This window comes from Cervus canadensis, chromosome 8 (genome assembly GCF_019320065.1).
Source record: "Cervus canadensis isolate Bull #8, Minnesota chromosome 8, ASM1932006v1, whole genome shotgun sequence".
In the NCBI taxonomy this organism is placed as follows: Eukaryota; Metazoa; Chordata; class Mammalia; order Artiodactyla; family Cervidae; genus Cervus; species Cervus canadensis.
The window spans coordinates 1,047,344-1,071,059 of NC_057393.1; the positions used below are offsets into that span (position 1 = coordinate 1,047,344).

Sequence of the window (23,716 nt, forward strand, 5' to 3'; positions counted from 1 at the left end):
GCGTGTGTGTCTGTGTGTGACGGGGACTCAGGCGTGTGGTCAGTGGCTGGGGCTCACACAGGCACAGAATAAACAGCCCATGGGCCGCTCACCTGACCCCAGCTGTCACCAGCTGCCCTGAACCCTCCCCGAGAGGAGTTGCAGCCCCTCCATGCGCATGCCCGAGGCCCGGCCTCTGCCCTCTGTTCCGATCTCGGGCAGCCCCTCTGAGAGGAGGCCTCGAGCAGCACGGGGACCCCAGAAAGTGCCAGGACCACACCCGCCAGCGAATCCTAACAGCTGCTCTGCTCACGCTGGCCTGTAAATGGGCATCCTTTCATCTCTGTGAGGAAAGCCTAAGTAAATAAACGTGATTGCAAACATTTGAACTATTGCCTCATTGAATGCAATAAAGCTAATATAATATTAAGAAGTTTATGATAAATGGAAAATAAATTGCCAATGTAGGAATAGAAACTGTAATTCATGGAGTCAGAAAATCCATAATTAGCTCTAATGAATATTTCAAGTCAAAGTGCCACCCAACTTTTCTGACATCTAACCGACCCCATTGATGCAGTTCAGGGCCCGTTTGTCAGCAGCTGCAAGGATGCCCGGAGGGGAGCGAGCAGGACGGGGCAACGGCCCGCGGGTCCTCTGACCCACACCTGTCAGCAGTGTTCGTCTTGTCGGAGAGTATTGACTCCTTGCCTGCTTTGCTAGAAACAATTAAAATGCTTTTTACATATTTATAAACCTGACTGTCAGGAGTGTTTATTAATTCTCCACTAGTGAAACCCAGGCCAGCCACTGCTGTGTCCACTGGAGCTCAGGCACGGGCAGGAGCCCTGACCGAGGGCAGCAGAGCGGCCTCAGGGGCAGACTCGCCCCGAGGCTACAGGGATCCAGCGCCAGAGTTCTCGGGGCAGGGCTCTGAAGGGATGCACCGTGAGCCTGGAGGCACGAGGAGGAGCTTCTCCCATGCCTCAGCTCACCTTCTCGGTTTTCTGTGGTATCTTTCACTAAACGGGAGTTTTTACGTTCAAGGCAGTCAAACGAGTCGACATCTCCTTCACGGCTTTAGGCTCCCACGCTTTGTTTGGCGAGAGTTCCCTCTGACTCCACAACGAGCCTCGGTGCTCTCTGATACCCGGGCTGATCAGAGGAGGCAGCGTTTCCACGGAAACCAGCAGCATCCAGCTTCACGTGAGAAGAGGCTGGCGAAGCAGGTAATGCCCGAGATGGCCGAGCGTGGCCGTCCTCGGGCTGGAGGCCAGCGCGGCCAGAGAGGCTGTGGTGAGGGGGGCGACTGGAGGGCGGGGGCAGGGCCGGGCTGAGAGGGAAGAGGCGTGAGGCTGCTTTTTCCAACACCAGGGATGTATCTGTGGGCAGGGCACAGGTGCCCGGTGCTACTTCATCCACGCCGATTCCATCATTCCATCCATGTGGTTCCCCATCATTCACGAGAAGGCCACACTTCCATCTATCCCTGGGGTCTGTTCTCTGGGCTCTCAGCTCTTCTCATCGGTCTATTTCTAACAGCATTTTCCCCTCGTTTAGCTTTATAATCAGTCTTCACATTCAGTAGCATAGATAAATGCCCCGTTTTGCTTTTCTTCACAATTGCTTTCGTTATTTTTGGCCGTCTGTACTTCCAAGCGAAACTCCCCAACAGCTGCCAAACTAGACCCAGACATCCTGCTGGGGTCAAGGTCTCACCCACAGACTGCCCTGGGGACAACAGACATCTTCACAGCACTCGGTCTTCCTTCCCGTAAACACAACACGCCTTGAACCACACTCAGGTCTGCTTTATAGGTGGTTAAAGTGGAGCCTGCTCTAAGAGGGTGTAAAAAGTCAGGCCAGCCTTGCACTCCTGGCCCCAGGATGGCTTGATCACAACGCACGTGCTCACGCTCGCTGGGTTCTGGCGGCTGGACTGCATCCAGGGCCTTTGCCTGCTCCCGGCCTGGTCCTCTTCCTTACCATCCGGTGACTTCGCTGAGCCGAGTCTGTGACGGCCCACCTGTGAGTCAGAGTGAGGCTTCCCGGGACCCTTGGCATCCCTGCAGCGTGGATGCCTGACCCCGCAGGACGCCACTTTCAGGCCCCCCGGGGGCCCTGCTCCGACTCCACAGGCAGCCGCACAGGCCCCGTCTCCCAGCTGCCAGCTCCAGCGTGGTGCCGCCGGGGGTCAGCCTCGGGCGTGGGACACGCAGCTCCCCCGCGCACGTCCCACGGACTTGGAGCCCTGCGGCATGGCCCCTCTCTCCCTCTGGAACCCCGGCCCTCCCTGGATGGGGAGTGCCCACCACCACGCCCTCCCCGAACGGGCCCTCCCCGTGTGACCGCCGCTCACGGCACTGCTGACCCTCTGTCCCGGCTCCAGGGGGGCCCTGCCTCCCGTGCTGCTGTGGTCCCCGCACTCCTGCCCCTCCGCACCCCCCACCCCCATCCGCTGCAGGGCCACCAGAAGCCTGGCCCTGTCCCCCTCTCTCTGGTCACCGCCCTCACCACAGCCCCCCGGCTCACACAGCCCTGGCCACGCTGGCCCCTGACCCGAGGACGGCCAAGCTCTGCCACCACAGGTGTTCCTGTTTCGCCACCTTCCTCTCGCGTGAGCCCTGATGCTGTACGTTCCCATAGAAATGCTGCCTCCTCTGAGCAGCCCTCCCGGACTGCAGCCCCTACACAGCACCCCCTTCTGCAGTGCTGCCCACTCTGGCTGTGTCCTTATTTCCTTCTCTACCAGGAGGGGAGGGAGCTCCCTGAGGGGGCCTGGTCACCTCTGAGTCCCCAGCACAAGGCCTGGCATGCGGCAAGAATCACTGGACAGAGTGAGACACAGAGGCTTATCCCCCACCTCCCTAGGGGATGGTCCACAGCTCGGAGGCAGCATGCCACAGGTCTCAGAGGACAGGCCAACCCCAGCCTCACAGCGGCTCCAAGAAGCCAAGCCCGATGCACCGAGTCACACGCCTCTACCAACAAGGGGAACGACCCTCTCTCTCACAAGGGGAAGCCCCCAGACTCCTGGTTTTAAAACAATTTAACAGACTGAGTAATAAATCAAAGCAAAGTTACTGCAACATTCATTAGATTATAAACAATAATAAATGAAACAAGGCTTCTGCTTCAATCAATGCAGAGCTTCATTGATCTTCTCCGGCATAATAAACTCACGGATGGCCAGCCTAATTGAATGAGGCAGCTTGACTGTCCATGCTGGCCTGCGTCACTGGAGGGCGGCCTGCAGGAAAGGCTGCACAGAGGTGTCACCGGCACGGCGCCCGGCCCCGAAGAGCTGGTCTGCAACCCTCGCAAATGAGAACTGACTTGTTCACAAAGTGCCGACTTTCCAGGTCAGCCCCTGGGCTGCACCCGGAGTGACGTCCAGGCCCCCGTTGACCTCCGCGCCCCACTCCCCGCAGCCCGCCCGTGCCAGGGACCCGTGTAATTTCATTTTGTCTCCTGCCCGACGGCCAGCATCAGAAGTTAATCAAATTGGCTGTCCATTGTATTCATCTACGTACAAAGCTAATGATATTCTGCTGCTGAATTAAAAAGCATTTTATAAAGCGTGCACCACGCGCTGAACCCTCTCACAGCCCAGCCCTGCTGTCCCCACTCAGGCTGCCCAGAGGGGCAACAGTCACTCAGCATCCGCTGCCCCCGGCAGGCCCCTCGAGGCTAACGCGCCGTTGACATGTCTGATCACTGCGGCAAGGAGGCCAACATGTCACTAGGCCCTGCAGACACGGGCCATGGAGAGGGCACATCACCGGGTCCCCAAACTGCAGGGACACTGGTCCCAACCCACCTGGGCAAGGCTCCCTCAGGCCAGGACGGCCCTGCAAACCCCCAGGGCCCCCTCGGGCAGCGAGGAGTCCGGCCTGAGAGCCTGTGGGTGGGGTGAGGCCCGGGACGGTGACCAGGACTCTGGACAGAAGGCCAGCTTCTGAGCAGGGGCACCGTCCCCGGGATGTCCTGAGAACAGACAGGGCCTGGGTGACGAGCCCAGGGTTCCTGCCGGCAGCTGGAAGTGGATGCCGCCATGGCCTGAGGTGGGGATGGCTCAGAGGGGAGGCGTCCAGCTTTGGATGAGCTGAGGCTGAAATGGCCCCAAGATGCCTCCCAGGGGCGGCAGGCCTGGAGTCCAGGACAGAGGTCCGGCCGCGATGTAAATGCAGTGGTTGCCGTGTGCAGAGTCCTCAGCAAAGGTGCTGCGCTCCCGGGAGAACCAGAGCCAAGGCGAAGGGCAGGGTCAGCGAGGGCCCAGGGGTCGGAGGGCAGGCAGGGGTGACGGGCGGTCCTCAGGGACACGCAGGGGTCAGCGGGGGTCAGGCACGGTGGGGAAGAGGCAGGGCAGGAGGTGTCCTGGGGCCGAGTCTCCAGGGCACCGGGACACTGAGGGCTTGGGAAGGGGCGCTGACCCTGGGCCCAGCTCACGGGCAGGGGCAACGTGCAGGAAGTTCCGGCTCGAGGGACTCCTCGAGGCCCGTGGCCCAGGCCGGGGACTCGGGACTCCCCAGACCCACGCGGCACCTGGGGACACCTCAGCTGTCCCGTCCATGGCCCAGCCCGCCCCCCGCAGAATCACTCGTCTCGCTCAGCACAGTATCTTGGACCTTCCTTTTCAGAAGGGAAAGGCTCCTGACTCCGCCTGACTTAACAGGTTACAGGGGCCGCCGCCCGGCTGTCGGTGGGAGAGTAAACCTGTTCACGAGAGAATTCCCTCCCTGGTGGTGGAACACTGCAGACCCAGAGCCCCTCAGCGAGCACCCCCAGACCACCTTCAACCCCTATCTCCATCTCATCCTCTCAAGAGAAGAGTCCTTTGCTGTATGAATGCTCTTTTCAGCAATACTTTGCAAACGGAAGGCTTGGATAATAAGCAAAGAAAAACATTAGACTTAAAATGCCTAGTCTTATTTATGAGATTCGTTGTCATATTCCCCATGTCTAAATGATCAGCAAAGCAAATCGATAAACTTTTATGCCAATTAAATTACCCAGAGAGTTTGCATCGTAATTAAAGCAGCTCTGACTTCATCTTTCGTCTTCTGAAAATCATTAGCTTTTCAATTACAATTTCGTTCTTAATGAGTGTTCTGGAGAAACAGGCTATGTGCATCAGGGACAGAGGACGGTTAAGGGAAAACGCGCCACAGGGCCCCCAGCACCGGGCTACGCTGTTTACAAGACGCGTGCGCCGTGGAGACGTCTGCGCCGTGGAGACGCCTGCTCCGTGGAGACGCCTGCGCGGTAAACGCTGCGAGGAAGGTTTAACCGATTCTCAAACTGCAACCCCACTGGGAAACTGCCATCTACTTCTGCTTCGAATAACCTAACGCCGCCCCCATTCCACAGAGATGCTACCACAGCAGCACCCGCAGAGGGCACGGCCCACGGCCCCAGCCCCTTGGGGGCACCACCATCCCCTGCTGCTAGAGGGTCTCGCGCCTCCGTCTACACCGCAGGCCGTCTCCTCACCGCTCGCCCGGCCACGCCCGCCCTCCCCGGCCTGCGCTCCCTGCCCCGTCCTTGCCGCCCAGTGTCCGCTGCCTTCTGGCGGCCTCTCCCTCCCGCGAGGAGGACGTCCTTCAGGATGTGTCCCTTTGGACCTGCCCGCCGCAGCCGACTCCTTTCCGGTTGGTTTCGCCCTACATCCTGGACGCGGGACTCTCCGCTGGCCTCTCCCTCGAGGCGTGGCCGCAGCCGGGGAGATGGCCCCCAGCATCACGGTCACCACGGCCCCTCTCGGGGACCCGTCTTCCCCACGGCCGCTTTCCAAGGGGCCCCTTGGTCCAGGGCTCTGTTCCATTTTGCTGTGACCTCTCTGGGGGCTGATTTATCTCCCTGAATGTGTGTATTTGTTGCTCATCTGTTGGGAAACTGTCAGTTTTCTCTTCAGGGTGGCGTCCCCTCGGCCACGTCGGCGGGCGCTCACCTCCGCGCGCCCCGCGTCTTTCCAGATGCTCTCACGCTTTCTGCGAGCCGCCTGCGTCCACGCTCCGGGTCTTCCGCTTTGAAGTCTCCAGCCTCGAGACTGGGCGCGCACACAGGCTCTCCCTGGTGGGGGCGCTTGGTCCAACCCGCCCTCGGAGGCCTGCGAGGGGCCGCACACGCGTCAGGAAGGCGCACAGGGTCCTCCGCGGTCCCCCTGGGGTCAGGGCGCCGCCAGCTCCCACCGCCGTGCTGCGCCTTCCGCGCCCGGGGCTGACCTGGCCCGACTGTCCCCCGCCACACTGGGCTCAGGCCCGGCTTCCTCCCCGGCCGCCTTCCGGGCCGATCGGCACAGGGGGCTCAGACCTCGGTTCCGGAGCAGAAGCCCGAGCTCACCTCCTGCACCGGCTCCTCCTGTCTGGGGAGGTGGTCGCGGGGATCTGCCTCCCCCAGCCCCGGGCGGAGCTGGATCAGTGGCCCTCCAGCCCGATGTGAGGTGAGAGCCCTCCCCCCGTTGTCACCCGGGGCCCCGCCAGGGTGGGGGACAGAGGGGCACACGTTACACCGTGGCGCAGCGGGCCGGGAGGCGCTCAGCCAGGACAGGCGCCCACCCCGCTCCAGGGCGAAGCCTGGCCGCCCACCCGTGTGCACCGCGCTAGCAGGAGCTCCGCCCCTCCGCCGGGCCCCACCCAGAAAGAGGCGGACGCGGGGGCTCCCACGCACCCCACGCCCACGTCACGGGGCCGGGGCGGGGCCACAACATGAAAGACAGGCCCGTCCTCCCTGCTTGCTCCTCGAGCCAGACCAGAAGGGCCCCCGACCCCGACACGGGTGGGACCTGCTGACCAAGGCTCAGGGAGGTGGTGCTGCCTACCACGGGCGCTACGGCCCTGGCCCCACTCAGCTCCGTGTCCTTTGAGTGGACAGTAAGAGAAGCCGTGTTTTCCTAGGGCCTGGGGGAGAGGAGGTCAGGAGCGTCTTTCCAGGAAAGAGGAAACAGCGGCCTGCGTTTGCTGATGGGGAAGGCCGGTGGCGTTGGTGGGGTGCTCCCTGCTGGGAGGCCGTGGGGGACACCAAGTCCCAGCCACGAGCGTGATGCCCGAGGCAGTCTGGGACAGGCACACGTGGCCCAGACGCGCCCTCTCCTCGGCAACCAGGGCCCACGTGTCCTGCTGCCCGCTGGTCAGAGCTGACCCCCAGTGCCAGAACCACATGGGAAAGGGTCTGGAGGTGGTGGGGGGCAATGCCGGTGTTGGGGGGACACAGGGCCCAGGGGCCAAAGGCAGGTCAGGGAGGAGCAGCTCCAGGCCTCGGTGGTGCAGTCGCGAGATTCTCAGAGGGAGGCTTGTGATCCTGGTTTTGCTGGGTGGTCTGGACGGTCGGGGGACTCAGGTGCTGGAGAGACTGCAGGGAGGGAGGGAGGGGCTGCTGGGGGCTGTGAGGGCCGCCTGTGCACAGGCAACACTGAGCGCTCCGGGAGCCACTAGCCGGGGTGCAGCCTGCAAACCCCACCCCCACCGCGGGAAGACACGTCGAATGTGAACAGGCGCCCGGGGCTCACGGCTAAGACCCCAGCATTGCAAGCCCGCCACCCCCACGCTGCGACATCTCAAAGTGCAGCACGCAGTCCCGCCTCAGCCAGGGGAGCCCTCCCCCAGCCCCCCGCCCGAGGCCGCCCCCCACTCCTGAAGCCAGCAGGCAGGCCGGAGCATGGTCACCCTTCCCAGGAGTGTCCTTGGGCAGCATCCTGTCAAGAATGAACCCGGGTCGCTATCCTGTCCTCTGGACGGATGCACCGGCAGGTCTGAAGGCGCGAGGTTCAGAACACGTATGACTTCCCTGCGGTCAAGTGGCTAAGACTCTGTGCTCCGAGTGCAGGGGGCCGGTTCCATCCCTGGTCCGGGGTCTGGACCCCCCAGGCCACAGCACAGACCGAAGATCCTGTGTGGTGCAACCAGGACCTGGAGCAGCCAAATGAACTAAGTACTTTTCAAAAAGAACAACACACGTATGTGTTCGCTCTCTTTATCGTCTACCTGCATGGCCACAGAGGGCCTCAGGTGGGGCCGTGGGGGCCGTGCCTGTGACCCTGCAGACTGCCTGCCAGGTCTGGTCACTAGCGTCTCTGGGCCTTTCTGTCCCCAGGCCCCCAGCCTTAAAGACTGGGGTCGTGGAAAGGCTTTCAAAACAACCCTGGCAAATGGCAGGTGCCCAGTGAAGGCAGCAGAGCGGGGGACACCTCAGCACGGAAATCACAGCGCTCAGCCGGGCACGTGCTGCCGTGAGGTGCGGCCTCCCGGGGGAGGACACGCGAGGCCGGCAGGACAAGCGAATCGGAGAGCACGCTTCGAGGGCACCCCGAGGAGAGACGCCGTGGCCCCCACGCCCCGTGGAATCCGAGCCCTCCTGCTGTGGGAGCAGCATCCGTCCCCCGCCCCCATCACGCTCTGATTAACCCTGTGTCGCTGCTTACAATAAGCCATTAGGACAGCGACCGGGAATTCCATTTTTCCCTGTTGAGCCATAAAATCAATCACGCTGAGTTTTTATTACGTAACCTCCTCAGAGGGAAACGGTCCGAGGTTAAGCTATTTGAAGTGCTCCGACTTGGGCGGGAGGAGTCTGTCCACGTGCTCCCCCTGGAAGGGGAGGTCTCAGCTCTGTTTACACATAGTCTCCCCCTGCAGCGCCCGGACAGGCGGCGGGGGCCGCTCTGACTGCAGGAGACTTGCGAGATGAACCTGAAGGAGGTAAAGGGCTGCGATTTCCCGGGAAATGGGCGAGACCCCCAGGTCCTCTCGTCTAAAAGGCGCCAGCGACACCTACCCAGCCCACCCTCCCGCTGTCGGTCACTGCACAGCCTGGACGCGAGAGTGTCCCCGAAACCTGAGGCTTCTGTGGGCTGGACCGAGACATACGAAAGCAGAGCACACAAAAGTTACACCTGAAAGATCTCTGCTCCAACTTCTGGTCGATGCGCTCAGCCAAAAGGTCAGAGCGCGGAATTTGCTGGATAAATAAATGTTGGTGAGGCGGATGAATCACCGGAGAATTGGTGCATGGCAGCGAATGAATAACCTGCAAATGCCGCCCAAACCCCATTATTTCCACTTTTCCCGGAGCCCGAGATTCATGTCCCCGCATGCCGCCAGTTCATTACCGACCAGCATCATCCCTCTTCCGCACTCGCTGGGCAGCACGCGGCCCCTGGGGGGCCCTTTACTGCTTAATTCCCCATCATCCGCTCCACTGAACAGCTTAATCTCTGCTTGTATGATCAATACTATATCAGTGTAAATTAAAATGACAATTTTAAAGTAATTAAGCCTGTTAATGCTCGATTCAAATGTCATTATTTGCACAAGGGATCGAGGAGAAATTACACGGTGTCCGGGGTGACAGGAAGATGTCTGAGCCGCGGCCGCCCGCCGCACGGAGCCACTAGGGGCCTCAGCAAAGCGGATTAACTGCGCCGCGCCCGGCCAGGCTACCTGCCCAATTTCTGAAGAGGATAACGCAATTTGATAAATCTAATTCCAGTGACAAACTCAATTATTGTGATAATAGATGAAAACTGGGAGGAGATTCTCTACCAGGCCCACAGTTTAGAAAATACACTTAACTCCGGAACGAGGTACAACAGTTATGATTTGATTGGATTTGTTCTCTCTCTTCGGAAAACCCTTTAGGTAATTTTGATGGTTGGAAGAAGGGCCTGCGTTTATTGAATAGCGGGGCTCTGAGCCCGGCAGGGCCGCAGCCCCAAGGGGCCGGGTCATAGCGCGGCGTGTGCCGCATGCTTGGGCCGCCCCGCTTAGACGGCACAATCAGATCACGTGTTCCCAGGTCCAGGGGCCGGCACAGAAAGCTCGGCCTCGCCCAATCCTGGCAGGTCTGGGCCCAGCTCGGACAGCTGTGTCCAGCCATTGTTCTCCTGAGTGGTGGGTGGGAGTGAGAGGGTTAATAGAAAATTAGACAAACAACAGACCACCTTTACCGGCCGTGACCAGAGCACGGGGTACACGGCACGGCCCGCCCGTCTGACCGAGCCTCCTGTGCGGACACTTTTCCACTTGAGCCACTTAAGGGGGGCGCACACGGGGGGCAACGGCCCAGCCCGGGGGGCCTCTCCAAGGGGACGCCGGCCGGCCCTGGGCCCCGCCCGTCAGAGCAGCAGTAAAAACTGACAGCCAAGCATTAATATCAAGATGAAGAGCGAAGCGCAGCCATTTCCGCCTGAAAGACAGGCAGGCTGTGCAGCCGGTCTTCCGAGTTCTCTGCAGAAGGCGGCCCAGGGGAGCAGGAGAGGCCCAGCCACCGCGGGGCCAGGACCGCGGGCTCCGACCGCAGTGTGCGGGTCGTCGGAGCCTCACGCCTGCTGCAGAGGAGGGCCCGCCGGGACCCCTAACCGGGCGAGCCCACACCGTTCCCTCCCCTCTGGCCGACGGCGCTGGGACACACAGGGCGTGGCACAATGTGGACAGGTGAGTCCCACAGACGCAAATCCAGAAAGGATGTCGCGCCGCGCAGAGCAGAGCATGAAGGCCACAGCCCCCGCCTGCCGAGTTAAAACCCACGGGCCCCACAGGGTGAGGCCAGGGGGCAGGACCCGCCCGGCCACGAGAGGGGGCACCAGGTGGTGCTGCTCACACACGTGGTGCAGAGGGGAGTGCAGGGGACAGCCAGAGGCCGGCCGCCAGGGCCCAGCACCAGGCCCGCTCACCGTCCGGCACTGGGCCAGCACTCGGACCGGGGACGCAGCCCTGCCCGCGCAGTGGGCACAGGACGGCCTCCCTGAGACCACACACCTAGGGCCCTGTGGACGGGCCACGGACAGTCTTCAAGGCAGAGCCCGGCCACCCCATGCCACCCCGATCTCCGCCAGGACCCTGGCCCACCGCAGAGACGCAACATCGTCCATACAGACGGCTGGCCGGTGTCCGTCGCCCGGGAAAGGCCCTCCTCGGCGGCCTTCACAGCACCCCAAGCCTGCCTTCCTATGGGAGCGGGCTCTGAAGCCCGAGGTCCCCACAGCTCCCGGCGTCTCCCGGCCAGCGGCCAGCGGTGGGTGGAGGAGGTGTTCGCTTGGGTTGGGGGAGCTGGCGAGCTCAGGGCTGGGGGGGGCAGGGGTGAGGGGAACATGCCACTCAGGCCGATTGAGAGAACAGCGAGGTAAACACGAGTCAACTCGGCCACTCTGCGTCCAGCGCTTCACTGATTTCCTGTCAGAAAATGCTAACAAGCACCAAAGTCCTTAAGAGCTTTACAATTTTTCAGTTGTTCACCAGGACGTTCCCGGGCTGCATTTGTTTCCAGGCGCGGGTGACACATGCTCCATCACACCTGTCTGCGTCTGACCGATCGCCGCTCGGCCCGCACTGCCTGACAGCCCGGCCACGCCCGGCTCCCGCCCGCAGAGCTGGCCGGGGGCGCAGGAGGGGCCTGCGGGGTGGCGGCAGAGACGGGCCACGCCACCATCAGGGATCCGGGTGAGGCAGGGGGCCCCTCACCGAGCCCCCTGAATACCGCAAGCGCCACCGGAGGGGGGGGCTGCCTGGGGACACACGGCGGGGGCAGGGATGGGGGCGGGGATGGGGGTGGACACATGGTGGGGGCGGGGCTGGGGGCGGGGATGGAAACACAGCGGGGGCCGGGATGGGGGTGGGATGGGGGTGGACACACGGCGGGGGCGGGGTGGACACATGGCGGGGGTGGGATGGGGGTGGACACACAGCGGGGGTGGGATGGGGGTGGGGATAGGGAGTGGACACGTGGCGGGGGCGGGGCGGGATCCGCCCGTGGGGATGGCGGCAGCTGCCTGTTGCCATGGGGACTCCTCCTGGCACCACATAGCTGCCAGGTCCCCCACTGCAGACCACGGTTCCAGTGCAAATGATGACCAAATGGGCTGACTCCACGCGGGAAGACCGCGTCTGCCCGCCAGGAGACGGTGGGAGAAAATGTGCTGCAAAGTGAACACTAACTAGTTTACTGAGTTGGAGCAATGCAAGATCCGACACCCACGATCCAGAAAGCCTCACTAAACCTAAAGGATGAATTTCATTCTCACGAGGTCTGCACAGAGTTACTCATGCTCTGCCATGACATCCTGCGGAGGGTTAGCTTTCCTGGACCATGAGACACACACGGCAGATTGCGTGGCTTTGACGTGAAGTCAGCGGGTAATGGCAATATTCTTGTTCAGTTAAGTAATCTGAAGTTTGATGGCGTCTCGGCCATTAGCCATGTGACTGGTCACAGCGCTATGGACGGACAGCTGACATTCACCAAACCGTGGACGCCGCGTGTGCAGGGTGAGGTGACGGGACCGCAGACGGCGTGCTCTGAGGGCGGCCTCACGCTGGTGCCCGCCGCGCACTCGCGGCTCGGCAGGTCTTCCTCTGCCTCTGCTGGCGGCACTCAGCTGGTCGTGGAGCGGGTCCAGGCTTGCTGGCAGATGCTGGCGTGGTCCGCAGCCTGGGGGTGAAGCTGCCACAAACATCTGCGTCCAGCCCCGTGGGGACGTGCGCCTTCATCCCTCTGGCGGTGGGACGGTGAGGTCTCACGGCCGCTCGTTCCTAACTGCTCAGGCACCTCCCCACGCGTCCGCTCCACGCGTCCTCCCCAGCGACATCTGACAGGTCCGGCTCCTCCTCGCGCCCGCCAGCACTGGACATGGCCGGTCTTTCCACTGGAGCCGAGACTGGACACTTGTGGTCCTTATCGAACAGCGCGCTCTTCATCTGCTGCCGCCCCACTGAGGAGGCTGCTGAGCATGACGTGCTCACGTGCCATTCCCGCACTTCCTCTGCTGAAGAGTCTGTTCAGACCTTTCAGAAATTCAGTTGTCTGGTTAGTACCCATTTGTAATAGTTATTTACATGTAGCACTCTAGATAAATTCCTTAACCACAGATCTCTGCAAATATTTTCTCTTGGCTGTAAACTATATTTCTGTATCTTTTGAAGAACAAGTGATTTTCATTTTGATGAAGTGCAATAGCTTAGTAATACTTTTTGCTTTTTATGTCATATTTAAGGAATCTCTGCCAAAGTCAAAGGCCTGGAGAATTCCACGGACTGTATAGTCCATGGGGTAGCAAAGAATTGGACACGACTGAGAGACTTTCACTTGCCAAAGCCAAAGTCACTAAGATTTCCTCCTACGTGTCCCTACAGACGTTTTACAGTTTTGGAGTTAAATTCTCACAAGTTTTAAAGCTAGGGTCGAGGCTCCCTTGTACATAGCTGTCCCTTACAGCACCATTTAGGGAAAGAGGGTCTTCCGCGCTGAGGTATCCCAATACCTTCATCAAAAATCAATGGTGGGTCTGTTTCTAGATTCTCACTCTGGTTCATGATCTATTTCTCTGGTTTCAAAGCAAGACTGCACGTCCTGAGTTCTGTAGATTTACAATGAATCTCAATCAGGCAGTATCACTCCTCAGTCTCAATCATTCCCAAAGTCATCTTGGCTATTCTAGGTTCTGAACATCTCCATGTAAATTTTGGGACCAGTTTGTCAATTTCTATAAGAAAAAGCGGCTGCCCTGGTTTTAACTGGTGCTGCACTGAATCTTTACATAGATCTAGGGAGAAATGAAATCTTAACGGCACTGAGCCTTCCATCCATGAACATGGTCTACTTTTCCACATCTTCTTTAACTTCTCTGAGCAGTATGTTGTAGTGACCCTCTCTTTGGCCTAAGTTAAATGTTTCATCTTTTGATGCTATTATAAATGGCAATGTCATTTATATTTCATTTTCCACCTAAATCATTTACAAATTGACAGCTTACAAGCTGTAACTACATGACTAGATTTTAAATACTTTACATTAGCAAATCAGAAGTAGTGACCTGCTTTGATTTTACTTTCTTAGCAAATCCAAAGTGACTGTTCATGAAAGCACTTCATTTTGTATCATTTTTCCCTGAAAAAGACATTGTTCCCATTACATTCAATGCAGTCATTTTTAGTAAAGTTGATCTCAAGCCTCAAACAATTTGCCCTTGGCTCTGGACTGTGTTTTCAAAACTGCAGCACAGAGGGGCTGATACACACACATGGAGGAGCAGCGTGACTTGGCTGGAGTGAAGTGCGTGTGGCGGGGGCGGGTTGTGGGGGGTAAGCTGTGCTCCAGGACTGGTCACATCCTGCCTTCCTCATCCCGGGAGACGCAGCCTGCACTGTCTTCACCTCCTGGGTTCAGCCCATTTCTCCTCAGCGTTCACCAGGGGACGTGCCCTGGACCGCACGGGCTCACAGCAAAGACGGCACAGAGGCGGAGAGTGAATCAAAGTGGGCCGCTGCTTCCGGTCCAGTCTGTGCACTGACTTCAACCAGAACTTGGCTGATACGCCTTCACATTCCACACAACCCATCTGTCCCTTCTCTGCCCCTCTGGTGGCCTCACCTCTTTCCCCAGAACTGTTCACATTCACATGCAAACCCCTCTCCTGATGCTGAGGACTCTCCCAGCCTCCTCCCTCGCTGCAGTCTCTTACCAGCCTATGCTCAGAGAGCCGGGACACGGGACGACCTCCCTGCTGCCGCCGCCGCCTTCTCCCTGCACCAGGGCACAGAGACCCATGTGCCACCTCCACTGCCCACCGCTGCCTTCACGAGCCAACACACAGCCCCACGTGCCACCACTTCTCACGGCTGCCTACACGCACCAGACCCGCGCGCCAGCTCCCTGCCACCACTGCCCAAACACCACCTCTCCACCGCATGTCTTCTCTGAGGTCACCATCAAGGGACGGAATCTCTTCCTGCTATTTTTTTTTTTAAGTTTGTCTGAAAAGTTACAGTTCTGCACGGCTTATTATGGAAAAATAGCAGTGCCCTGATAATTTCAATGTTCTACTCCCTGGAGGCCATTACTTTCTTTTAATTGTTTTCTTTTGGTATTTACCTCCATGCTGCTAAAGCTTACAATGCTACTTCTTGATTTCCTAGTCTTCAATATTAACTATTGATTTCTCTGCTGTGGAAAACAAGGATTTAATCCCTTTATACCACCTTCCTTCACTCACATGCCTGACACACGGACTCACAGACACACACACACAGACACACACACATACACACACTATCCCCGAGCCCCATCCCTGGGATAAAAACACATCTTTATTTAAACTAATAATCAGCTTTACATCATTATAACTTTAGAATGCTCTTCACAATAGAACCACTTACTGCATTACAACTGCTTTTCCTCTCTCGAACAGCTCTTTGTTTTCCCTGGAGTTCATTACTGCTTCTTTTTTTGTTTTAATTGAGATCTTTAAGGCGCATTTGTCACGCTTCATTCACACACTGTCTAAACCTCATCTCAGTGTTTCTGCACATCAGTCTCACCTTCCAGGAGACGCTCAGAAACTCAGCCAGCTGCCTGCTCCCACAGGGCACGCGGCTCTCCCCCAGGAGTGCCTTCACCATGGGCCTGGGGGCTCCTTTGAGAACGGAGAGGCAGGTCTGGCACAGGGGTGCACACATCAGTGTCTGCAGAGCTGAAGGCAAGGACACCCGCTCTTCACACCCAGGGAGCTGGGTACAGCCTCTGCAAAGGGCCTGGCAGACACCCGGTCCAGCTAGAGGCACCCACTAACCATGTCCGGGCCCTGCCCCCACCTCCAGGGAGCCGGCTGCTCAAAACCCGGGGTCCCATGCTTTCTGGACTTTGCGCAGAGTACCAGAGCTTCCTGACCCAGGCACCAGGGACATACCATAAACGCCTGACGCATCTGAAACACAATTCTCATTTTTTCCTACCTGCAGCTCACAGGCTGCTGGGTAGGACTCTGGATGGGAATTCTAGCGTGCCGGAGCTTGAGGTCTGTCTTCTGCCTCTTGGTGTGGCCTCGGGAAGTGGGCGCTGCCAGGGCCCTGCCCCTGGCCCGTTCCTCTCCTCCCTCAGAGTCACTCCCCGTGAGGCCTCCGTGCTGGGTCTTCATACCCTTGCCCCTCAGTCCCTGGGCAGGACATGGCTCAGGGCCGGCAGGCGGGCAGGTCATCCAGGACCACGCGCCCACAGCCAGCAGCGTGCCACCCCCAGCGGAGTGCGGGGCCCATCTCCATGTCTGCCGTGGCCCCGCGCAAACATGACCACCTGCCCGCTGCCGTTCCCCCTTCCCCCGCCCACCCCTGCACGCCCTCCTGGCCCCACTAAACATGGCCTCCTCAGAGCAGTCTGGTCTCCACTCCCATCTCCAAGAGGCCTGCGGGTGGTACAGGGCAGCAGACACGTTCACACCAGCTCTTTCAATCTTGTAACCACACAGCATGGGCTTGACCCTGGACTCTGCAAGCCCCACCAGGGCACAGAGGGAGGGTGTCTGCTCACACGTAGGTAGGGGCCGCACGCAGCGTGTCTGCGTCACGTGCAGGGGCCGCACGCAGCATGTCTGCATCACATGCGGCCGAGTGTCGTGTGTTTGCATGTGTGCTCACTGGAGTGTGCATGCTCCAGAGGGCAGAGCGTGTGAGTGCTGTGGTGGCCTGTGTCTCTGCATCTGTGGCACCTGCAGCAGGCCCAGCACGCGGAGCACAACACGCGTGTCCTGTGGCCACACGGACGGCTTCACGGCACCGTGGTGCCTGGGACGCTGGGCCACGCCCCGCTGATAACAGCCGACCCTGCTCTAGGGAGGCGGTACTCGTGGCCTGGGCTCCGGGGCCACAGCAGCCAGTATGGGCCCTTGTGCAGCTGCCTGGGCGAGTCCTCTGCTCTTTGGTGGGAAACGGAGGGCCGCAACCCAGAGCTTCTTCCTTCAGCCAGCAAGCCTTCCGGGCACACCTTCCGGGCACACCGGCCTCTGAGACATGCGCTCTCATCTGAAACCTGGCTTCTCAGGGGAGGTGGTGCCCAAGGCGAGGGGCAGGTACTGGTGATCCAGGAGAGGGCATCAGCTGGAAAATACGACCCAGGACTGGACACTCAGGGGTGGCGGCACTGAAGACAAGCACCCTGCGGAGGAGGGGTCGTCCCAGCCTCCCAGGAGCTGGCCTCAATCCGGGGTGGCTAGGCTCCGCCTGCCTCCCACCCAAACCCCGGCAGGCCACTGTTGCACCGGGGCCCTGTCCCTCCCACGTGGGTGCAGCGGCCACTGCTGCATCCCCCTCACTCCACGGCCTCCAAACCACGGAGGAGAAAAGCAGCCCCTCCCTCTCAACAAGCCTGCAAGACCCCCGCAGGCTCTGGCCTCTGTCGAGGGGCCACTGACCCCCTGGCGCCCCAGCCAGTGGCCCTCCTGCCCCGCCACCAGCACGCCGGCCACTCTGCGAACATCTGCCCATCCTCCCAATTTGGCCTGGCCTGGGTGGGGCAGGACCCTGGGCACTCAGGCCAGGCTCTAAAGCGGCTTGTCGGTCGGGGTTCAAGTCTAGGTGAGGCAGAGATGTCCTCCATCCACTCAGGGCGCCCGTGGGCCAGTGAGGGAGCCGGGAGGCGCCTTCCTGGAGGACCTGAGGGGCAGACACAGCCCCGCACACGTGGTTCCCATGTATGTGCAGCGTCAGCAACACTGCGGCACAGTCCGAGGACCTCTGGTCACTGCTTCCCCCGGCACGGGGAGGTGTGAGGGGCACTCTGGGCACTGCGTGGCGGCCTCGAGAACATGCAGCGTGGGATGGGCCGGCGCCAGCCCCCCAGAGCCCCCAGGGCCGCCCCCTTCTCCCTGCCCCCGCCCCGGCCCAGCCCAGGGAGCTCCCCTGCCTGGCGGCATCCCATCCTGGGCTCCAGACGGACGCGGCCACTGGCTCTCGGGTCAGCCAGCCATGCCACCGGCCAGGTGCCCTGTTGTAAGTCCCAGGTCTTCCCAGGCGCGGTCTCACTCCACAACGGCCACGCAGCACCTTCTGTCCGTCCCGGGCACCCCCCGCCCCGCCACCTTCTGGCCAGGCCCAGGGTCTGGGCTGCATGGTGACCCGGATGCGCCCAAGCTTCGGGGCCTCCGCAGTGGCAGCCCAGGGCCGGCGTCTCCCGGGGACCACAGCATTGCAGACTCGCACACACAGTCGCAGGCGGCTCTCCGACCCCCAGGTCACGCCCTGTGCTCAAGGGGGCGCTCGGAGGCCAGGGAGGGCTCAGCCCTGCCACAAGCCATGCACAGCCCCGCGGGACACCAGCTGGAGGCAAACCGACCTGCTGGCAACTGTCCTCCCCGCCAGCTAGCCCAGCACGGCTCGTCCGCTAGACGGAAATAAAAAAGTCGAGCCTAAATGCATAAAAAATTATGACGGAGGCCCTAAATAAGGCCAGGCCCGCATGCTTATTGAGTCAAAAATCAATCAATCAATGAGGAGTGGATTAGCCGCACCTTATAAGCCCCAAAGAAACGATTTGCCCAAACACTGGGATTTAACAGCGGAGGACCAGATTCCAACACTTTTAGGAAGTAAATAATGAAAAATCAATTTAAAGAAAAAACAGATCAAGAACCCTGGACTCTGACACGCGGACACATTTACTGCCGAGTGCCGTCTCTCGGCTGACCCGAAAACTTCGGAAGGTGTTTATTTACTTCCAGCACCTTCCAGAGATCAATATTTTTAATTTGGACCCAAGTTATTATTTTTCACATCACAGCAGCGGGGAGCAGAGTAAAGTGGCTCATATTTTAGTGCTAAAAAGATCGATATGACAGTTTCACCTTCCCTCAGCCCTGCCGCTGCCGGGCCGCACATCACCGCGTCCCGCGGGGCCGCCGGGCCGCAGGGGGAGCGGCCGCCCCCGCCCCCGAGGCCAGCAGCCGTGATTTAGCTGAGCGCCGAGGGCCCCGCGCCCTCGGAAAACCAATCTTGCTTCCCTCACTTCATCAGGCCTGTCTGGACCCGCGGGTGGGGCAGGAGGCGGGGCTGGAGGGGCTACCGCAGGTCGTCCTGCATCCCAGGACGGTGCCTCCCTGCCCTTCCTCAGACCGAAGAACTGCGGCCAACGCCATGAACTCTCCGTAAATTTCCCCCGAAGTCTTACCCAGGAGAGCAGACAGGAGGAGGCCACGGAGCAGAGTGACCCCTTGGAAGGAGCGGGCATCAGGCCAGGGGGCGGGGGGGGCGGAGCGGGAAAGAGCCGGTGCCACCCCACCCCTTCCAGCAGGTGCCCTCTAGGTGCCCGAGCTGGAGGACAGGCCCAGCTCCTGCTGAAGGAGACCACAGGGCCAGTGCACCCCCAGTGAGGAGTGGAAGGAGCCCCAGACACGGTGCCAAGCGGGGAGGAAGGAGCTGGTTTGCTGGTGACCTGCTGCCCAGGCGTCCTGGGCCCAGGAGCCACCAGAGTGGACACCAGCCAGCAGGGGGAGCAGAGCAGGCCCCCCCAGGGCAGGAAGGGACCCCTCAGTGCGGACAGACCCCCAACCCGGGCGCCAGGGTCTGCCCCGGGCCTCCTGGTCTGACCACGAGGGAGAAACAGGCCGTGGGGGCTCCTCGCCCGGTGACCGGGGGCAGGGGGCTTGCAGAGATTGCAGGGCTGCCCAGCTTCGGCAGGGAGGGAGGGAGCTTCCTGGGGGACTGAGACGGCCCTTCTCCCGACGTCCACGGCCCCACCGCCCCCGCCAACAGGGCCCAGTCCCAGGAGACCCTCGTGACCTGTGAGTCCATGTCAGTGGGACTTGGCCTGGCCGCACTCTCACCCACCCACGAAGCCCAGGAGGGAGCCTCTTTCCAGGATCCAGGTCAGTGGGGACGGTGGAGGCTGGAGGCTGGTGGGGGGAGCGGGGACCGGCAGGGCCACGGGCAGCAACGCCTCCATCTTCTAGGCGGCCCAGGGACTCGGGAGGCAGATGCCAGCACACTGACCTGTCTGTCCAGATGGAACCCACTTCCAGAGCTTTGAGGGGAAGTCAGAACCTCCGCGGGTTAGGGCAACACCGGGTTCGCCAAAGCAGGGTGCAGAGCCCTTGGGAGCCTGTCCTCGGTGCCTCCACTGGGTGCAGCCACAACGCGGCATCTCCACAGGCCAGGAGGGTCAGCCCCGACCACCCCGTCTCCTGCATTTGCCAATGCCCTGCAGGCGCAGGTGAGGACCGGCCAGGCGTGTGGCCACCGGCTTCACCCCACGCCTCATGGCCCCCACCAGGTTTGTGCCCAGCAGGTGGTGCCAGGGACGGCCCGGGAGTCGCCCCAGGAGGGGCTCTGGGAGCAGGGAGTGGGCGGGCGGGGCCTCAGGGCCGGGGAGGGCAGGCACCTGAGGGGCAGCCCCTTCCTTCTGGGGTCTTACTTCACTGCCCATGGCTTCCAGCTCACCTGGCCCCCTCCTCCCCAACTACACATGAGCCTTCCGTCTCCCCAGCTCCAAAGTGGAGGCCCCCGGCTCAGAGCCCCTGCACTGGGGAAACCCACCCAACCCACGATCTTCAAGGCATGCAAAGCCCAACCACTGGGATCCGGGCTCCCTGCCCCAGACCCCACCCACCTGCTCAGACAGTCTGCCGAGCAGCCGGCAGGCGCTGAAGCAGGCCCAGGCCCGGTCCGCTCAGGGACGGATTCGCTGCTCCCGGACTCTGGATCCAAGGGGCAGACGCAGAGGGCAGAAGGCCGACAATGAGCGCATCAAAGTGGCCGTGGCCTGAGGCGAGGATCCAGGGGCCAGAGGGCTGCGCCAGCCTGCAAGCTCCAGCCAGCCCACCCAGCTCATGTGTGGCTGCTTCCAACCCGAGGCCGGGCCATCAGCCCGTGAGGGCAGTCAGCGAGTTCCCAGGAGCAGGACGGGCGATGGGAGGCTGGGGCACAGAAGGAGCAGATCTCCCAGAAGAAAACAGGCAGGAAGGGGACTGGCCAGCGGGCAGGGTCGGAGGGAGCAGAGCCGCCCAGGACGGCCAGTGGGGGATGCTCTGTCTCCTTAGGCCCGAGTGAACCACACGAGCCACTTGCTTCAGTGAGCGGCCACTCAGGATGGTCTTCGGGAGCAGACAGAATTTGGCGTTATCATTTTAAGTCTAAAATCTGAGCTTCCAGCAGCTCCGGCTGGGATGGGAGGTGCTGCTCTGGCGCCACCTCCTGGTGAAGGCCAGGACCTGCAGGCCCCTGCTGAGCAGCTGCACCCCCCAACCGAGCCCCGCCCCCCCAAAGGCTCCCCCCGCAGGGCCCAGCTCCCCCAAGCTGCAGACCCCCCTTCCTGCTGCTGAGGGCTCTGGGGCCCCCACCTCGTGTTCATCACCAGGGGCAGCTGCAGGTTTGCCCCCTTTCTGGGAACAGGCTACTATTTTCTGATCCCTATTAATACCTGTGACAGCATTTATGTACAAGATAAATTCATTTCAATTTCCTTTTTCAATTAATGGCCTATTATTTGAACCACACTCAGCTAAAAATATTACTCCAATGCCATTAATCTTGTAAAAATTAAATTTCCCTCCCTCTGACAGGCAGAGGCCAGCAGGCTGGGGCGAGGGGGTGGCCACATGGCTGCCCAGTTCTGCCCAGAACCGCAGGGGCGCAGAGGTCCCTCCACCAGGATGGCCAGAGGGTCCAGCAAAGGTGGTTCCACGCACGACCCTGAGGGGGCAGCAGACGGGCACGCAGGGCCGGGGCCAGGCAGGCCTTCATCTCAGGTCGTTCCTGTATCGGGGGAGATGCTGACAAATGCACGCCTCCCCTGATGCAGAGCGTCTGGAGCGAGGTCCGGACCTGGGGTGTGGAGCTCTGCGGGCATTCCCGCCCGGGAGACGCAGCCACGCAGGATGGCGTCTGCAGGCAGCGGCGCCAGGCAGGAGCAGGCCACGACCCACAGGGTGAGGGAGGCAGGGAGCGGGGCCCCCAAGCACCTCGGGCAGGTCCGGCCTCCAGCCTCATCTCCAGACTCTGTCGGGTCCCGTGGACCCCGGGAGACAGAGCCTCGGGGACCTCAGACCCGGGCTGTCCCCATGTCCCGGCTGGCATCCAGTGTGGGGTCAGGCTTGCCCAAGAAGGCGCCACCCTGAGTGCCTTCCCGGGCTGAAACGAAGCAGGATGGCCCTGTGGCCATCAGCGTACTCAACAAGAGAGGGAAGGGCTGGCGGCTCTGATAGAGACGCCGCGGGTGTGAGAGGCCGAGACTCCAATGGTCCCTGGTTCAGGAAGAACAGGAGGGGCGTGGCCTCAATGCCCAACCAGATGGCAGGGTCTTCTGTGTGCGTCATCTGCAGCGGCTGCAGATTATTCCCAGGTGGCTCGCCCACAGTGTGAAAATGTCTAATTCTGCGTACTTAAAATTACTTCCAGTTTTCACTGGCAAATAATTTTTGATAACCTTCCTTACACACGACTGTCTGCACAACGGTCCTTCCTCCAGAGAAGCCGCTGAGTGACGGGGATGCTCTGCTGCAGGTTCCTGTCTTCCATTGCAAATGGAGAAAGCCCTTTTTGAGATAAACCTCCAGGGATGAGGCCCCAGGCGCCTGCACCGTGAACCATCCCTCACCCCGCCAAGCACCAGGCTGGAGGAGGAGCGCAACTATTGCATCAGCACGGCACAACAGGTGCCTCCGAGCAGAGCAGAGAGCTCGGGAACTGGCGTTTCCAGGAACGACGGAGACTTCCAAAGGCTGTGAGACAGACAGGTGGACGGGCAGCGGGCACTCCCGGCCTTCCTGCGGCCACGGCCTCTGCGCCCGAGAACCAAGGCCCCGTCCACCGACGAGCTGATTGATGCCACTCTTCACAAGACAGGGACCCTCGAGGTGGTGACAGCCACCCAGAGGTGCTCAGCTCTGTGCCCCGAGATGCCCACCCATCCCCGCACCCAGCACACCCCTGGCCATCACGCCAGCGGGGGCTGCTGTCCGTGGTCCCCCCACCGTCACGTGGAACTCACGCACGGCCCAGGCCCGGGGCAGGGCAGCCCGCCATGTAGGGGACGGCAGGGCCCACGGGCCCCCGCGCTGAGGAGGAGCGCGCTCACCGTGAAGTGCTCCTGGGACTTGTAGTTCTCGTCCAGGTAGACCCGCGCCCGATTGTACTCCTTCATCGCGTCGCTGGAGAGCAGCTCCCTGGAAGGAAGAGGGACGTCTTTACACACGTCACGCAGGCAGCTCCTGGTCCCATAGGAGCGCTTACGGGGGCAGGAACGGCCACCTGGAAACCATGGGGAGCGGGGGAGCGGGGAAGGAAGTGGGGAAGGCCCATCTCTAAGACGTGGCTGGAGTGCAGCCGCCACGCACCCCCGGGGTCTGCGATGGCTCTGGACGGATGGGGGTGCCTGACCCCCCCAAGGGGGGCGCCCCAACACCGCCCGGCAAGGGGAGGGGACACGAGTGCCCCACTGGCCTTCCACCCGGGGCGGGGAGAAGAGGGCTCCAGCTCTGAGAGGTGAAGGCCAGCAGGCAGGAAGGAGCGGGGAGGAGGGCTGGGAGGATGAGCCTTGAGAGGGTCAAACTAGTGCCCGAGCCCCGGCTGCCTGCCAGACAAGCCCCAGCATGCCCGCGGGCAGAGGCAGGGTGTGGGCACGACACCCCGCAAGTCAGCATGCCGAGAAGTGGCAAACAGGGCCCGTGCCCCACAAGAAAGTCAACAGAAACAGACCCCGAAAGGACAAAAGTGATGCAATTCACCGAAAAGAGACTTGAGAGAGCTACTATAAATATAACCAAAGATTTAAAGGGAAACGTGGACAGAGTAGTAAGGAAAATATGCACACAAATGGTACTTCTAGAGCTAAAATTACAGTACCAGAAGTAAATTCACTGGATGGACCTCAGAGCAGATTAAAATGTAAAAAAAAAAAAAGGATAGATTAGTGATTAAAAGACAGGACTATTCAAACTGAAGCAAAGAAGAAAAATATGAACTGAAAAAATCTGAAAGAGCTCATC

At 60.6% G+C, this 23,716-nt stretch overlaps 1 protein-coding gene across 2 annotated transcripts in view; it reads right to left on the minus strand.

Moving 5' to 3' along the window:
- The window catches only part of INPP5A (inositol polyphosphate-5-phosphatase A), a 149,261-nt gene that overhangs the window by 52,114 nt on the left and 73,431 nt on the right, over positions 1-23,716 (minus strand). For both annotated transcript variants that reach the window (XM_043475065.1, XM_043475066.1), the window contains exon 4: positions 22,807-22,894. In XM_043475065.1, coding sequence (XP_043331000.1) covers positions 22,807-22,894 — 88 coding nt within the window. The remainder of the gene's footprint in view (positions 1-22,806; positions 22,895-23,716) is intronic.